The sequence below is a fragment of the Cervus elaphus genome, chromosome 28 (genome assembly GCF_910594005.1).
Source record: "Cervus elaphus chromosome 28, mCerEla1.1, whole genome shotgun sequence".
Taxonomy (NCBI): domain Eukaryota; kingdom Metazoa; phylum Chordata; class Mammalia; order Artiodactyla; family Cervidae; genus Cervus; species Cervus elaphus.
This window is the reverse complement of record NC_057842.1, coordinates 43,695,424-43,712,683: the sequence shown is the minus strand read 5'-3', so window position 1 is coordinate 43,712,683 and position 17,260 is coordinate 43,695,424. Positions and strand designations below refer to the sequence as shown.

General features: G+C 39.9%; 1 protein-coding gene and 2 non-coding genes across 8 annotated transcripts in view; 1 reads left to right on the top strand and 2 right to left on the bottom strand.

The window, feature by feature from the left end:
* AFG1L (AFG1 like ATPase) overlaps nt 1-17,260 on the top strand; it is a 192,708-nt gene that overhangs the window by 43,268 nt on the left and 132,180 nt on the right. For all 6 annotated transcript variants that reach the window (XR_006338446.1, XM_043890450.1, XM_043890452.1 and 3 more), the window contains exon 3: nt 7,651-7,702. Coding sequence is in view for 5 of the 6 variants with exons in the window: in XM_043890450.1 (XP_043746385.1) it covers nt 7,651-7,702 (52 nt within the window). In the remaining variant the exon portion in view is untranslated. The remainder of the gene's footprint in view (nt 1-7,650; nt 7,703-17,260) is intronic.
* Nucleotides 3,957-4,063, bottom strand: LOC122685643. The gene has a single exon (XR_006338493.1). It is a non-coding gene; the product is annotated as a U6 spliceosomal RNA (small nuclear RNA).
* LOC122685656 lies at nt 6,749-6,855 on the bottom strand. Its single transcript, XR_006338506.1, has one exon. It is a non-coding gene; the product is annotated as a U6 spliceosomal RNA (small nuclear RNA).

The following is a 17,260-nucleotide window of genomic DNA, read 5'->3' as shown; positions in this document are numbered from 1 at the left end:
TGAGTTTTTTTCTGTTTTTAGCTACCCTTCCATATTTATTTTTAATTTTATTCCATTAGGTAGGAGTACAGTGATTCTTTGGAATATATTGAGGTTTCTTCTATTGCTTAGAATATGAACAGTATTTGAAAATGTGCTCCCTGTTCTTGAATGTATTCTTGTTTTGTTTGGTAGAGTTTATATAGATATGAAATAGCTTAAGTGTACATTAATGTTCAGGTCTTTGAGAGGGGTGTGTCAAAGGGTGTGATGCTTCTTCTTTCATGGTCCATAGGTTTGGATAGAGGTGGGTATCAGTGCATGAAGTTTGCAGTCTTCAGTGTGAGTGAGTGGGCCTTGTGATTAGGCGTGTAGAGGTGGGCAGTGGATGGGAGCTCCCCTATGCTGTGCCCTGAATCCAATAGATAAGGAAGCAGCAGGGTGTAGAGTTGGTGTGGCTTACCCAGAGTCATATAGCTAATAAGTAGCAGAATCAGAATTTGTACCAAGATCTTTTCAGTTCAGCTCTATTACTCTTCCCTTGTGGAGGTAGGCGATAGTTTCCCACTATCATCCAACATCATCCTTATGCTTACTATCTGCAGAGTCCATAATACAGTATCACTATATCCCTATCAAAAACCCATTAGAGAAGGTGTCATGATCCTACTTCACAAATTCCCTAAGATATAGTTAACATGACAAATTTTACAGCTGGTCACTTGAGAAACTTACGTTCAGATTTCCAATTTTTTGTCTAGTGTGAAGTGTGTGAATTTTAGAGGTTGGGCATGTATCAGAGTTCTGGTAGGAAACTGTTCACAGCAGTTTCAAATAAAGACTGAATCAATAAATGACTTAGAGAGTCGTGGGCAGGGCAGTCCTAAGGCAGCAAACAGGGCATGGAGGAGTGAAGGAGTAGCCTGCAGAGAGCTGGAGCTGTGGCCCGAGGACCTCATGGCTCTGGAGGGAAGCCTGTCTGCCAGAGACACAGCCTTGAAGCAGGGAGGCAGCGGGAGAGAATGACCAGGCTTTCTCTCCACCCTCTCCCTCCTGTCTCCTACAAGAAGTGCCTTCCAGAGGCTGAACCCAGCTAGCAGCCTGCTAGCAGCCAGCCAGCAAGATTTCCCCCTAGGGAGGAGAGCAGGACATCGGAGGCTTGTTGGAGGGTGGGAACATGTGGCGCATCCCAGCACCTAGGAACTAGGCCAGGGTGGCATGCTCTGAGACCTAAGAACACATTGCAGGAAATTAAAACACTGAGAAAGGGAATTTAATGGACCTGAAAAATAGGGTAAATTGTGAGAAAATGTAAATTAGGAGCATGTAAATGATGTGGGTTCCTGTGTAGTTATTTTGAAGAAACTGTGTGAACCTAACTCTCCCTCAATTCACTACGATGAATAAAGAACTTAGAAACTTCTTTAGGACCCATTTTACAGCCTTGTAAATAGTTTTACTGTTCTCCATTCAATCCTCTGACTTTCCCATTAAAGTACAGACTTTTAATCCTTTGAAATAATTTCAATAATTTTTGGAAGACTCAGATTTTATTAGGAGAAAATCAGCTTGCCTCTCCAAGTGAAAATACTTGGTGTATATAATACAGTTTAGATGGGTGATATCTAACATTTTTCATTAGGGGAGTATCCATTGTGTTTATCAATTTCTTTGGAGTAAAATCTTTCTTTGGAGTAAAATCTGAATCTTAAACAGTATTTATGCTGTACTAGATATCTGTGATTTCACATGTTTGAGAATCTTTTCCTTTGGTACTCTATAACCATCTGGTACCTCTTTATCATCTTCTAAATGTTGCCTTAAATATATAAATTATGTATGTAATATATAATGTAGTATGGTGGTGGTGGTGGTTTAGTCGCTAAGTCGTGTCCGACTCTTACAACCCCATGGACTGCAGCCTGCCAGGCTCCTCTGTCCATGGGATTCTCCAGGCAAGAATACTGGAGTGGGTTGCCATCTCCTTCTCCAATAATGTAGTATAATATTTTCCAAACTGTTTTTTCAAAAATACATGAAGTTTGGGAAAAACAGAAGAGAGGCCCAAGTGAGATAGATATATATATATATATATATATATGTATGTATGTATATACATATATATATATGTATGTATATACATATATATATACACACACACATGTATTTGTATATACACATATATGCATATATATGTGTGTGTGTTTTTAGCAGCACTGAGTTGTAGCCATGTCATCTTTCCTCCCCCTTCTTTGTTAAATTTTTGCATTGAATTTCACTGATTCAGCACATGTTGATTATATTCTGACTAGACCCTGGACTATTTCTGCAAATTATGTTTAGTTCAGTTCAGTTCAGTCGCTCAATCATGTCCTACTCTGCAACCCCATGTACTGCAGCACACCAGGCTTCCCTGTCCATCACCAACTCCCGAAGCTTGCTGAAACTCTTGTCCATCAAGTCGTTGATGCCATCCAACCGTTTCATCCTCTGTCATCCCCTTCTCCTCCTGCCTTCGATCTTTCCCAGCGTCAGGGTCTTTTCCGATGAGTCAGTTCTTTGCCATCAGGTGACCAAAGATTTGGAGTTGCAGCTTCAGCATCAGTCCTTCCAATGAATATTCAGGACTGATTTCCTTTAGGATGGATTGGTTTGATCTTGCAGTCCAAGGGACTCTCAAGAGTCTTCTCCAACACCATGGTTCTAAAGCATCAACTCTTCGGCGCTCAGCTTTCTTCACAGTCCAAATCTCACATCCATACATAACTACTACAGAAACCATAGCTTTGACTAGATGGACCTTTGTTGGCAAAGTAAGGTCTCTGCTTTTTAATATGCTGTCTAGGTTGGTCATAGGTTTTTTTCCCAAGGAGCAATCATCTCTTAATTTCATGGCTGCAGTCACCATCCACAGTGATTTTGGAGCCAAAAAAAACTAAAATCTCTCACTGTTTCCATTGTTTCCCCATCTTTTTGCTGTGAACTGATGGATAGGATGCCATGATCTTTGTTTTCTAAATGTTGAGTTTTAAGCCAACTTGTTCACTCTCCTCTTTCACTTTCATCAAGAGGCTCTTTAGTTCTTCTTCGCTTTCTGCCATAAGGGTGGTGTCATCTGCATATCTGAGGTTATTGATATTTCTCCCAGCAATCTTGATTCCAGCTTCTGCTTTATCCAGCCTGGAATTTCACATGATGTACTCTGCATATAAGTTAAATAAGCAGGGTGACAATATACAGCCTTGACGTACTCCTTTTCCTATTTGGAACCAGTCTGTTGTTCCATGTCCAGTTCTAACTGTTGCTTCTTGACCTGCATACAGATTTCTCAGGAGGCAGGTCAGGTGGTCTGGTATTCCCATCTCTTGAAGAATTTTCCACAATTTGTTGTGATCCACACAGTCAAAGGCTTTGGCATAGTCAATAACGCAGAAGCAGATGTTTTTCTGGAACTCTCACTTTTTTGATGATCCAGTGGATGTTGGCCATTTGATCTCTGGTTCCTCTGCCTTTTCTTTTTTTATTTTATTTTTTTGAATTTTTTCATTTATTTTTATTAGTTGGAGGCTAATTACATTACAATATTGTAGTGGTTTTTGTCATACATTGACATGAATCAGCCATGGATTTACATGTATTCCCCATCCCGATCCCCACTCCCACCTCCCTCTCTACCCGATCCCTCTGGGTCTTCCCAGTGCACCTGGCCCGAGCACTTGTCTCATGCACCCAACCTGGGCTGGTGATCTGTTTCACCCTAGATAATATACATGTTTCGATGCTGTTCTCTCGAAACATCCCACCCTCGCCTTCTCCCACAGAGTCCAAAAGTCTATTCTGTACATCTGTGTCTCTTTCTCTGTTTTGCATATAGGGTTATCATTACCATCTTTCTGAATTCCATATATATGTGTTAGTATACTGTATTGGTGTTTATCTTTCTGGCTTACTTCACTCTGTATAATGGGTTCCAGTTTAAAAATATGGAACGTTTCACGAATTTGCGTGTCATCCTTGCGCAGGGGCCATGCTAATCTTCTCTGTATCGTTCCAATTTTAGTATATGTGCTGCCGAAGTGAGCACTCCTCTGCCTTTTCTAAATCCAGTTTGAACATCTGGAAGTTCACGGCTCACGTACTGTTGAAGTCTGACTTGGAGAAGTTTGAGCATTACTTTGCTAGCGTGTGAGATGAGTGCAATTGTGCCGTAGTTTGAGCATTCTTGGCATTGCCTTTCTTTGGAATGAAAACTGACCTTTTCCAGTTCTATGGCCACTGCTGAGTTTTCCAAATTTACTGGCATATTGAGTGCAGCACTTTCACAGCATCATCTTTCACGATTTGAAATAGCTCAATTGGAATTCCATCACCTCCACTAGCTTTGTTTATAGTGATGCTTCCTAAGGCCCACTTGACCTCTCATTCCAGGATGTCTGGCCCTAGGTGAGTGATAACACCATCATGGTTATCTGGGTCATGAAGATCTTTTTTTGTATAGCTCTGTGTATTCTTGCCACCTCTTAATATCTTCTCCTGTTAGGTCCATACCATTTCTGTCCTTTATTGTGCCCATCTTTGCATGAAATGTTCCATTGGGATCACTAATTTTCTTGAAGAGATCTCTAGTCTTTGCCATTCTGTTGTTTCCCTCTATTTCTTTGCACTGGTCACTGAGGAAGGCTTTCTTCTCCGTCCTATTCTTTGGAACTCTATATTCAAATGGGTATATCTTTCCTTTTCTCCTTTGCTTTTAGCTTCTCTTCTTTATTCAGCTATTTGTAAGGCCTCTTCAGACAACCATTTTGCCTTTTTGCATTTCTTTTTCTTGGGGATGGTCTTGATCACTGCCTCCTGTGTAATGTCATGAACCTCTGTCCATAGTTCTTCAGGCACTCTGTCAGATCTAATCCCTTGAATCTGTTTGAATCACAGCAAAATATGTTGTGAGGAAGTAATCAATTGCTGTGACATTCCCAGTTACTTTATGCAGAAAGTTGCTTTCAAAAGATTTCTAATACATAAAATGTGCTTAGAGATTATTAGCTTGTATATAAGTTTCCTAATTTGAAGCTGTTTTAAAATTATTGAGGAGCATATTGGTTATTTTCTGGAAAGTGAAAATAGAATAACCAATGTATAAGAATGGTTCATATAAGATATTAAAACAAGGCAAATTAAGAAGTTTTGGCAGGAGTAGCTTCTTCTTTCTGTTGAGATTTAAGAATAGATGGAGAGTTAATGTGCAGAAGAACACAGGGACAGCATCCAGCTGGCAGAATCAAAGCAAAGCAGATTCTTTTTCCTAAACTGTGGTGAAGGTTCTTCTGGAAAGGGCTGATGAAGTCAGGAGCTGGTTTTATAGAGAAAGCTAAGGAACAGGAGAGCAAGAGAGGTTTCTGAGGCATACTTGAGTGAATCCACATATTAAAAAACAAAAGCGTTATAAAAGATCCTGAAATCTAGCTTTTGCCAATGTTCTCTGTCAAATTATCTACTGCTGTGGTTGGTGCTAAATGGCATATCCTTTGCTTCCTTCTGCTTTTGTTGTTGTTTAGTCATTAAGTCATGTCCAACTCTTTGACACCGAGTGGATTGTAGCCCGCCAGGCTCCTTTGTCCAGGGGATTTCCCAGGCAAGAATACTGGAATGGGTTGACGTTTCCTTCTCTAGGGGATCTTCCCGATGCAGGGATCAAACCTGCATCTTCTGCTTTGGCAGGTGGATTCTTTACTACTGAGCTACCTGGGAAGCCCCCTTTCTGCTTTTATCCTCTCTGAACTCTCTTGGATCTGGCTCACCTTGGTTTTTACATAGGTGTCTAGGGAACTGTTATAGAGTTTGAAGGTTACTCTTCTAAGTGGAGCAAAATTTAGAATGGTAATTTGGGTTGATAATAACGTCAGACAAAGAGAAGTTCCATTTTGTTTCTTTTTTGAGGCCTTCATCCTCCTGTTTTGGTCTGTACTTGATTGCTTTCTTGTCCTGCTTGTGCCACTGTGGTTCTAGAGCAACTCTCCATCTTACCAGAGTGTTTTCCCCAGGATCCTCTGTGTTTCATGGAGCCTAGGTGTTCATATTTCTGTTGGGGAGGATATTTTAAGACTCTGTAAATATGGAATGTCAATTTCCATTTTCACACTTGATGGTTAGATTGGAAATGATTGTCTCTCAAGTTTTATTCAAGTTTTGTCAGTTTTTTATGACTTGTCTCTACCACCTCCCTCCTCCACTGCCACCTTGGATGTTTGTAAGATTTTCTTTATATTCCTGGTGTCAGAAATTTCAGGATTGTAACTTGGTGAGCGAAGAGTGAGCTAAGTCGCTTCAATCGTGTCCAACTCTTTGTGATCTCATGGACTGTAGCCCGCCAGACTCTTCTGCCCATGGGATTCTCCAGGCAAGAAAACTGTAGTGGGTTTTCCTCCAGGGGATCTTCCCAACCCAGGGATTGAACTGGTGTCTCTTGTGTCTCCTGCATTGGCAGGCAGAATCTTTACCACTAGCGCCACCTGGGAAGCTCTTGTGACTTGGTATGGGTCTTATTTCCCTCGTTGTGCTGGACACTTACTCTGTCCTCCCCATCTTGAAATTTCATCCTTCAGATCTAAGAAAAGTCTTAGATAATTTCCTTCTCTCTTTTTTCTCTTTTCCCTTTCTGGAAATCTTTTGGTTAGCTCTTGGACCTCCTGAATTAATTCCGTAATTTTCTTATATTTTCCATCTTTTATTGTTACCATTTGTTTTATTTCTGGAATTTTTTTTTTTTTTTTTAAATATGGAACGCTTCACGAATTTGCGTGTCATCCTTGCGCAGGGGCCATGCTAATCTTCTCTGTATTGTTCCAATTTTAGTATATGTGCTGCCGAAGCGAGCACTGGAATTTTATTTCTGGTACTGTATGTTAAATTTCAGAGTACTCTCTTTTATTCTTAATATTCCTTTTAAAAATTGCAGTTTGTTCTTGCTTCATAGTTTTAATAACTTATTTTCCTCAACATATTGATTATACTGGTTACAGTTTTATTTTGAAATTTCCTTTTGCTGTCTGTATAATCTCTGTTTCCTCTGTATTTGCTGTGGTCTCCAACTTTTGTAATGAGAGTTTTTTGTTTTTTTTTTTTTTTCCTTCCAATTTCTATTGACTCTAAGCTGTCAAATCATTTTAGTGTCATTTCAGATACTAATGAGCTGCTTGAAGGCTGCATCTTAAGAGATTTGTTGACTAGCGTGCTTTACTGTAAGGTGATCTGAGAGGGACCCGTTCTTTCTTTGGGAGAAACCAACACATAGGTGCCTTTTTTTTCTGGAAACTGTTTAGTTTCTCTATTAAAAAGTCTTCCTATCTCTTGCTTGCTGGGAATAAACTAGGCTTTCATTGTTTAGGGAGCCCATTTGCAAAAGAGTGGGACGATTACATGATTAGTAAATGGTGAAGGAGGTATAAACTTAAGTTGTGTGGCTTCAGAGCTTTGCTCTGAGCTACTGATTCTTGCCTTCTATGTTAAAATCTAAGTGGGGCATCATAGCCTTTTATATCAAGTTTTTTGTACTTACTGTGTGCAGTAGTAGCCTGTTTCGCTCCTATATATAGCTTGGTTAGGAACATTATGTGTATGATGATATTCATTTATTTCCACATTGGAGATTTATAATTTGTTCTTAATTTGCAGCTTTTTTCAAGGAGCAAACCTCCAAGGGGCCTGTATGTTTATGGAGATGTGGGTAAGTGTGTTAAAATAAGTTTTAAGTGGTCTGAACAAAAAATTTCCTAACTTTCACTCAGAGATAACTTCCATTTCTATCTTTCAACCCACCACCAGCAGGAATAGGATGGGTGAGGTAAAATAGGGAAGAGGAGAGGATTGCAGATTTCTTAGTTTTTACTTTTATTTCTCATGGGCTGTGACTGCAGTTGAAGGCATGATTAGTTAGCATGTTAGGGTGCAAACATTATTTAATGCATAAAGTGAATCCATCTCAGTGACAGAAATCATCTCTAGATAGGTTATTTGATAAATCAGAATCTCATTGCTCAGTGCTATTTGACTCCGCTTAATAACTTAAAACGATAAGTTGCTTGTTTTACTTTTAATTTCCACTAATACTTCTACTCATAATCTAAACTCTTGCCCCTAATTTAGTTATCTTTAATCTAGTGATGAGTGGACATTCTAAACATATAAGTGGTAACATATCCTTCTTGCACTTCCAGTCATTGGGCATGAAGACTCATTTTCTTGGAAACTTTGTGAACTGTCAGTTTCTGTGATATGTGGGCATGCTCAGTCATGTTTGATTCTTTGCAGCCCTGTGAACTGTAACCCGGCAGGCTCCTCTAACCATGGAATTTTCCAGGCAGGAATACTGGAGTGGGTTGCCATTTCCTACTCTAGGAGATCTTCCCGACCCAGGAACCCACATCTCTTGCGTCTCCTGCATTGGCAGGTGAATGCACCACCTGGTAAGCCTTTCTGTAATAGATTTTCCTAATCAGTTGTCTTGCTTCTTCCTTGACTTCATTATTGATGAAGTTGTCTGTTTTCTGGTTTCGATTTTCCTTCAACCAAATCCAGTTGTTCTAGTCCTAAACGTTTCCCTAGTTATCCACCTTCACTGATGTCATGAAGGTGGTTCTTCTGTCATCTGGCCTTGTGGCTTGTCAATCACTTGTTTATTTGGCATACTCAAAATATTTGATGTAATGAGGTCAGTTTTCAGTTCAGTTCAGTCGCTCAGTCATGTCCAATTCTTTGAGACCCCATGGACTGCAGCAGTTTTAGTCTTTGACTGATCAACAAGCTTCAGACTCCCCTGTAGCCATGACAAATTTCCATTGTGAGGAAGCTGTGGCAGAGGTTTATTATCTTAGTAAGAATTTTAGGATAATAAAAATAATAGGAGTTGAATAAGTAGTCACACTGCCTTAAAGGTCAAACTGTTCTGTTCTTTCCTTGGTCCTCTCTCTTACTCTAATTTGTTTGTTAATGCCTCTAAATGCCTGTTTTACATTTCTAGATTTAGCAAATCTAATAAATGATTATTGTTCAGTTTTTAAAAAGGGAATGATAGAGATTCTTGAAGTTCTTTTATCTTTCTAAATTATTAAAAAATTTTTCTTTGGAGTTTAGCTGCTCTACAATGCTGTTAGCTTCTGCTGTATAGCAGAGTGAGTCAGCTATATGTTCACATATATCCCCTCTTTGTAACTGCAGAGCATTGAGTAGATTTTCCTGTGCTATGCAGTAGGTTCTCCTTAGTTTTCTGTTTTATACACAGTAGTGTATATATGTCAGGCCCAGTCTCCCAGTTCATCCCATCCACCCTTTCCCCTCTTGGTGTCCATACGTTTGTTCTCTATGTCTTTGTCTCTATTTCTGCTTTGCAGATAGGTTCATTTGAACCATTTTTCTAGATTCCACATATATGTGTAAATATATGGTATTTGTTTTTCTCTTTTAAGTTCTTGGAACTTGTAGATGTTAAAAATGTGAAAGAATCTCAAACTATTCTTTTTCTTTGTTCATAAGCTAATTGGTATTTCTGAGACCAATGTATGCTTACCTAGCATCTAATTTATATCAGGTACTCGATCAGGTTTATGTGTCTGCACCTTTGGCTATTGCTAGTCGATCTCATTCTGTAGTCATTTCTCATTTTTTTGCCTCTTTGGAGAACATTTACTTCCTGTACCTTTACTTTCATGTTCAGTCATTGCTAAAATCAGAATCTTTGTTTCCCATGTTACTTTAACCACTTAACCATAAATGATGATGGTTAGTAAAGCACAACTGTTTCCACTTCTGCAAAAGGACTTAAAAAAAAAAGCACAAATATGGAGGTTGTTGGATTTTAGTTTTGAAAATACAACCATATTCTAACAAATTGAAGGGAGGTACAATAAACATAATTCATCTGAGTGTTTGAAAGAATTAGAAAAGATGTGATAACATGGTATATTCACGTAGGCTGGATGTGTGGTAATCTTTGGCTACGCACATCTTCATAATATAGAGAGGGGAAGAGAAAGGAATTCTGAAACAGGAAGTGAGGTGAACATTTTGGTGGCTTTACTCTTTAGTTTAGAATTCTTACAAAATAGATAATAAAAGATAGGTCAAATTTTCATTTTGTGGGGCTTGCTGGCTGGGAGAGTAGCCTCGGAATGTCTTCACAAGCTCTTATTCTTTATTATTTTTCTTTTTTAGACTTGGGAAACAGGTATTAAATTTAAAGAGGCTTGATGGAAAAGATGTCTGTTTTATAGCAATCTCTTTTTTTCCTGCTCTTGGCTTGGGCTCTGTTATACCCACTTAACTGCTCTTATCTTCATAGGTGTGTTGAGATAATTGATCAGATAGGCTAGAGAACCCCAGGAACACTGATATCATCATGGTTCAATCTCGAGATGTTTCATTAATAAAAAGCTTATTATATCTCATGCAAAAACCAAAAGGTGCAGTAGTAGTGTTTTGTGGCTCCATTCTTATCCTACAACTGGCTTTCTTACAGCAAGGTTCCAGCTCTGGACTAACAATGTGTGATGATGACAGGGTTAATGATTTCTCTCATATATTAGAAGAGAATAAAGTCCTTTTTTGCCGTCTCCTGGTTTAACCTCACCTGTTTCACACTGGTAATTTTACCAGTGGAAAGGTAGACTGGTTTTAAGGTTAGGAGTTGGAAGGCAAAATTCTGCTGAGTGGGAGGCAATGATGGAAGATACCACTTCCAACTTCTATGGGGGAGTGGGGGGGAGGAGGGTTTCAGCTGTGAAAGGACACCACTAGAGGGGGCTCTTGAGTAATCACTTTTGGCTTCCCAGCTATGGGCTTAAAAATTACAATTTACTAGAGTTTACATAGCTTCCCAGGTGGCACTAGTGGTAAAGAACCTGCCTGCCATTGCAGGAGACATGAGACGCAGCTTCGATCCCTGGGTTGGAATGATCCCCTGGAGAAGGGCATGGCAACCCTCTCCAGTATTCTTGCCTGGAGAGTTCCACAGACAGAGGAGCCTGGTGGGCTACAGTCCATGGGGTTGCAAAGAGTCGGGCGTGATTGAAGTGACTTATCACGCACTGGAGTTTTAAGTTTTATAAATGACTCCCCTAGTAAGATTGTCTTATCTTGAGAAAATTACAAGGTTTTACTTAGGATTCTATAGATGCCAAAGCAAAACTGTGAGGTAAGGGAAATTTAGTGTTGGTTCCTTCCCTACTTTTACCCAACATTCTTCCAGTTACTTGACAAATAAGCACCTGCCTTGTGCCAGGTTGTCTGTTGTTTCTGGAAATGTAATGGTGAATGAAAGCAGACACAGCCTTTGCTCACTCAAGGTTTACAAGCTGTGGCAATGGCTTTTTTGGGCGTGGCTCATAGTTAGTAATTTACTTTACATCCTGAGGTAGTATATGCTCGGGTGTGTTCACACCACACACATATAAACTTCTTTATCCTGTAGGATTTCCTACAACCTGGACATTGCTGATGCACACTGAGGTGTGATGTGAGTCTTCCAATTTTGTCTTTTTCAAGGTTATTTTGGCTATTTTATTGCCTTTGCGTTTCCATCTTCATTTTAGAATTAGTTTGTTCATTTAAAAAAAAATCCTGATCCTGAGATTTTGACAGAGAGTATGTTAAAGACATGTTAAAGATCAATGTCATCAGCAGATGAATGGATAAGGAAGCTGTGGTACATATACACCATGGAATATTACTCAGCCATTAAAAAGAATTCATTTGAATCAGTTCTAATGAGATGGATGAAACTGAAGCCCATCATACAGAGTGAAGTAAGCCAGAAAGATAAAGACCAATGCAGTATACTAACGCATATATATGGAATTTAGAAAGATGGTAACGATAACCCTATATGCAAAACAGAAAAAGAGACACAGATGTACGGAACAGACTTTTGGACTCTGTGGGAGAAGGCGAGGGTGGGATGTTTCGAGAGAACAGCATCGAAACATGTATATTATCTATAGTGAAACAGATCACCAGCCTAGGCTGGATGCATGAGACAAGTGCTCGGGCCTGGTGCACTGGGAAGACCCAGAGGCATCGGGTAGAGAGGGAGGTGGGAGTGGGGATCGGGATGGGGAATACATGTAAATCCATGGCTGATTCATGTCAATGTATGACAAAAACCACTACAATATTGTAAAGTAATTAGCCTCCAACTAATAAAAATAAATGAAAAACAAAAAAGATCAATGTCTACAGAGAATTGATAACTTAAAATATTGAGCATTCCAATCTATCAGCATGGGATATTTCTTAATTTTAAAATATTTTCTTTAATTTCTTCCTTGTCCTTCACTATCTTCCAGAGCTTGATCAAACTCATGTCCATTGAGTTGGTGATTCCACCATCCAACCATCTCAGCCTCTGTCATCCCCTTCTCCTCCTGTCTTCAATCTTTTCCAGCATCAGAGTCTTTTCTAATGAGTCAGGTCTTTGCATCAGGTGGCCAAAATATTGGAGCTTCAGCTTCAGCATCAGTCCTTCCAATGAATATTCAGGATTGATTTCCTTTGGGATTGACTAGTTTGATCTTGCAGTCCTTGGAGTCCAAGACTCTTGAGAATCTTCTCCAATACCACAGTTCAAAAGCATAAATTCTTCGGTGCTCAGCCTTTTTTGTGGTCCGACTCTCACGTCCATACATGACTATTGGAAAAACCATAGCTTTGACTAGATGGACCTTTGTTGGCAAAGTAATGTTGCTGCTTTTTAATATGCTGTCTAGATTTATCATAGATTTTCTTCCAAGGAGCAAGTGTCTTTTAATTTCATGGCTGCAGTCGCCATCCACAGTGATTTTGGAGCCCCCAAGAATAAAGTCTGTCACTGTTTCCACTTTATTCTCTCTTATTTACCATGAAGTGATGAGCCCGGATGCCATGATCTTCATTTTTTGAATGTTGAGTTTTAGGCCAGCTTTTTCACTCCTCTTTCACCTTTATCAGGAGGCTCTTTAGTTCTTCTTCGCTTTCTGCCAGAAGTGTATTGTCATCTGCATATCTGAGGTTATTGATATTTCTCCCAGCAGTCTTGATTCCAGCTTGTGCTTCATCCAGCCTGGCATTTCAAATGATGTACTCTGCATGGAAGTTAAATAAGCAGGGTGACAATATACAGCCTTGACGTACTCCTTTCCCTATTTGGAACCAGTCTGTTCTATGTCTGGTTCTAACTGTTGCTTTTTGACCTGCATACAGGTTTCTCAGGAGTCAGGTCAGGTAGTTTGATATTCCCATGTCTCTCTTTTTTTTTTTTTTATTAGTTGGAGGCTAATTACTTCACAACATTTCAGTGGGTTTTGTCATACATTGATATGAATCAGCCATAGATTTACACGTATTCCCCATCCCGATCCCCCCCTCCCACCTCCCTCTCCACCCGAATCCTCTGGGTCTTCCCAGTGCACCAGGCCCGAGCACTTGTCTCATGCATCCCACCTGGGCTGGTGATCTGTTTCACCATAGATAGTATACATGGTGTTCTTTTGAAATATCCCACCCTCACATTCTCCCACAGAGTTCAAAAGTCTGTTCTGTATTTCTGTGTCTCTTTTTCTGTTTTGCATATAGGGTTATCGTTACCATCTTTCTAAATTCCATATATATGTGTTAGTATGCTGTAATGTTCTTTATCTTTCTGGCTTACTTCACTCTGTATAAGGGGCTCCAGTTTCATCCATCTCATTAGGACTGGTTCAAATGAATTCTTTTTAACGGCTGGGTAATATTCCATGGTGTATATGTACCACAGCTTCCTTATCCATTCATCTGCTGATGGGCATCTAGGTTAGTTCCATGTCCTGGCTATTATAAACAGTGCTGCGATGAACATTGGGGTGCACGTGTCTCTTTCAGATCTGGTTTCCTCAGTGTGTATGCCCAGAAGTGGGATTGCTGGATCATATGGCAGTTCTATTTCCAGTTTTTTAAGAAATCTCCACACTGTTTTCCATAGTGGCTGTACTAGTTTGCATTCCCACCAACAGTGTAAGAGGGTTCCCTTTTCTCCACACCCTCTCCAGCATTTATTGCTTGTAGACTTTTGGATAGCAGCCATCCTGACTGGCGTGTAATGGTACCTCATTGTGGTTTTGATTTGCATTTCTCTAATAATGAGTGATGTTGAGCATCTTTTCATGTGTTTGTTAGCCATCTGTATGTCTTCTTTGGAGAAATGTCTGTTTAGTTCTTTGGCCCATTTTTTGATTGGGTCATTTATTTTTCTGGAATTGAGCTTCAGGAGTTGCTTGTATATTTTTGAGATTTATTCCCATCTCTTGAATTTTCCAGTTTGTTGTGATCCACACAGTCAAAGGCTTTAGCAAATGGTATTGTATGTTAACATTTAAATTTCCAGTTGATCACTGCTAATATGTAGAATCAATTGATTTTTTTATGACTTTGCTAAATTCAATTACTAACTCTAGTGGTTTTTTGGTAGCTTCTTCAAATTTTTTTTGTGTATGCAATCATGTCTGTAAATAAAAGCAATTTACTTTTTTCCTTTACAGTGTCTATGCCTCCAGTTCAGTAGTTGTTTTTCTTGCCTCATTTCATTAGCTAGGATGCAGTACAGTATTGAATAGAAGTCATGAGAGTGGGTGTCCTTGTGTCAAATTTTAGGGAGAAGTGTTCAGTCTTCCCTAGTAAGTATGATGACTTATAGATGTGTTGACTATAGGGTGTGTATGTGTGTGTCTGTGTGTGTGTTAATGTACTAGTTTTTTGTTGTTGTTGTTGTGGCAACATATATATAATATAAAATTTACTATTTTAACCTTTTTAACTGTACAGTTCAAAGGCACTAAGTGCATTCAAATTGTTGTGCATACATCACCTCTGTTTGTCTCCAAACATTTTCGTCTTCCCAAACTGAAACTCTGTACCTATTAAACAATAATACCCCATTCTATAACCCCTCCCTCCCAGTCCCTGGCAACCAACATTCTCCTTCTGTCTCTAGGAATTTGACTACTTTCAGTTCAGTTGCTCAGTTGTGTCCAGCTCCTTGTGACCCCATGGACTGCAGCATGCCAGGCCTCCCTGTCCATCACCAACTCCTGGAGCTTGCTCAAACCCATGTCCATTGAGTTGGTGATGCTGTCCAACCATCTCATCCTGTGGTCCCCTTTTCCTCCTGCCTTCAATCTTCCCAACATCAGGGTCTTTTCCAGTAAGTCAGTTAGTTCCTCTCATCAGGTGGCCAAAGATTTGGAATTTCAGCTTCAGCATCAGTCCTTCTAGTCAATATTCAGGACTGAATTCCTTTTGGATGGACTGGTTGGACCTCCTTGCAGTCCAAGGGATTCTCAAGCATCTTCTCCAACAGCTTCAGTTCAAAAGCATCAGTTTTTTGGTGCTCAGCTTTCCTTATGGTCCAACTCTGACATCCATACATGACTGCTGAAAAACCATAGCTTTGACTATACGGATCTTTGTTGGAAAAGTAACATCTCTGCCTTTTAATATGCTGTCTAGGTTGGTCATAGCTGCTCTTCTGAGGAGCAAGTGTCTTTTCATTTCACAGCTGCAGTCACCATCTGCAGTGATCTTGGGTCACTCACTGCTACCTTAGGTACCTCATATAAGTGGGATCATATAATGCTTACTTATCCTTTTGTTCTGAATCATTTTATGTAGCACAGTGTCTTCAAGAATCATCCATGTTGTTCAATTCAGTTCAGTTCAGTTCAGTCGCTCAGTCATGTCCGACTCTTTGCCACCCCATGAATCGCAGCACGCCAGGCCTCCCTGTCCATCACCAACTCCCGGAGTTTACCCAAACTCACTGCCGTCGAGTCGGTGATGCCATCCAACCATCTCATCCTCTGTTGTCCCCTTCTCCTCCTTCCCTCGATCTTTCCCAGAATCAGGGTCTTTTCAAATGAGTCAGCTCTTTGCATCAGGTGGCCAAAATATTAGAGTTTCAGCTTCAACATCAGTCCTTCCAATGAACACTCAGGACTGATCTCCTTTAGGATGGACTGCTTGGATCTCCTTGCAGTCCAAGGGACTCTGAAGAGTCTTCTCCAACACCGCAGTTCAAAAGAATCAATTCTTCGGCACTTAGCTTTCTTCACAGTCCAACTCTCACATCCATACATGACCACTGGAAAAGCCATAGCCTTGACCAGACGGACCTTTGTTGGCAATGTAATGTCTCTGCTTTTTAATATGCTATCTAGGTTGGTCATAACTTTCCTTCCAAGGAGTAAGCATCTTTTAATTTCATGGCTGCAGTCACCATCTGCAGTGATTTTGGAGCCCCCAAAAATAAAGTCTGCCACTGTTTCCACTGTCTCTTCATCTATTTCCCATGAAGTGATGGGACCAGATGCCATGATCTTAGTTTTCTGAATGTTGAGCTTTAAGCCAACTTTTTCACTCTCCTCTGTCACTTTCATCAAGAGGCTTTTTAGTTCCTCTTCACTTTCTGCCATAAGGGTGGTATCATCTGCATATCTGAGGTTATTGTTATTTCTCCTGGCAGTCTTGATTCCAGCTTGTGCTTCTTCCAGCCTAGTGTTTCTTATGATGTACTCTGCATATAAGTTAAATAAGCAGGGTGACAATATACAGCCTTGACGTACTCCTTTTCCTATTTGGAACCAGTCTGTTGTTTCCTGTCCAGTGCTAACTGTTGCTTTCTGACCTGCATATAGGTTTCTTAAGAGGCAGGTCAGGTGGTCTGGTATTCCCATCTCTTGAAGAATTTTCCACAGTTTATTGTGATCCACACAGTCAAAGGCTTTGGCATAGTCAATAAAGCAGAAATAGATGTTTTTCTGGACCTCTCTTGCTTTTTCGATGATCCAACAGATGTTGGCAGTTTATTTTCCAAATTTACTGGCATATTGAGTGCAGCACTTTCACAACATCATCTTTCAGGATTTGAAATAGCTCAACTGGAATTCCATCACATCCACTAGCTTTGTTTGTAGTGATGCTTTCTAAGGCCCACTTGACTTCACACTCCAGGATGTCTGGCTCTAGGTGAGTGATCACATCATTGTGATTGTCTGGGTCATGAAGATCTTTTTTGTACAGTTCTTCTGTGTATTCTTGCCACCTCTTCTTAATATCTTCCGCTTCTGTTAGGTCCAAACCATTTCTGTCCTTTATTGAGCCCATCTTTGCATGAAATGTTCCCTTGGTATCTCTAATTTTCTTGAAGCGATCTCTAGACTTTCCCATTCTGTTGTTTTCCTCTATTTCTTTGCATTGATCTCTGAGGAAGGGTTTCTTATCTCTC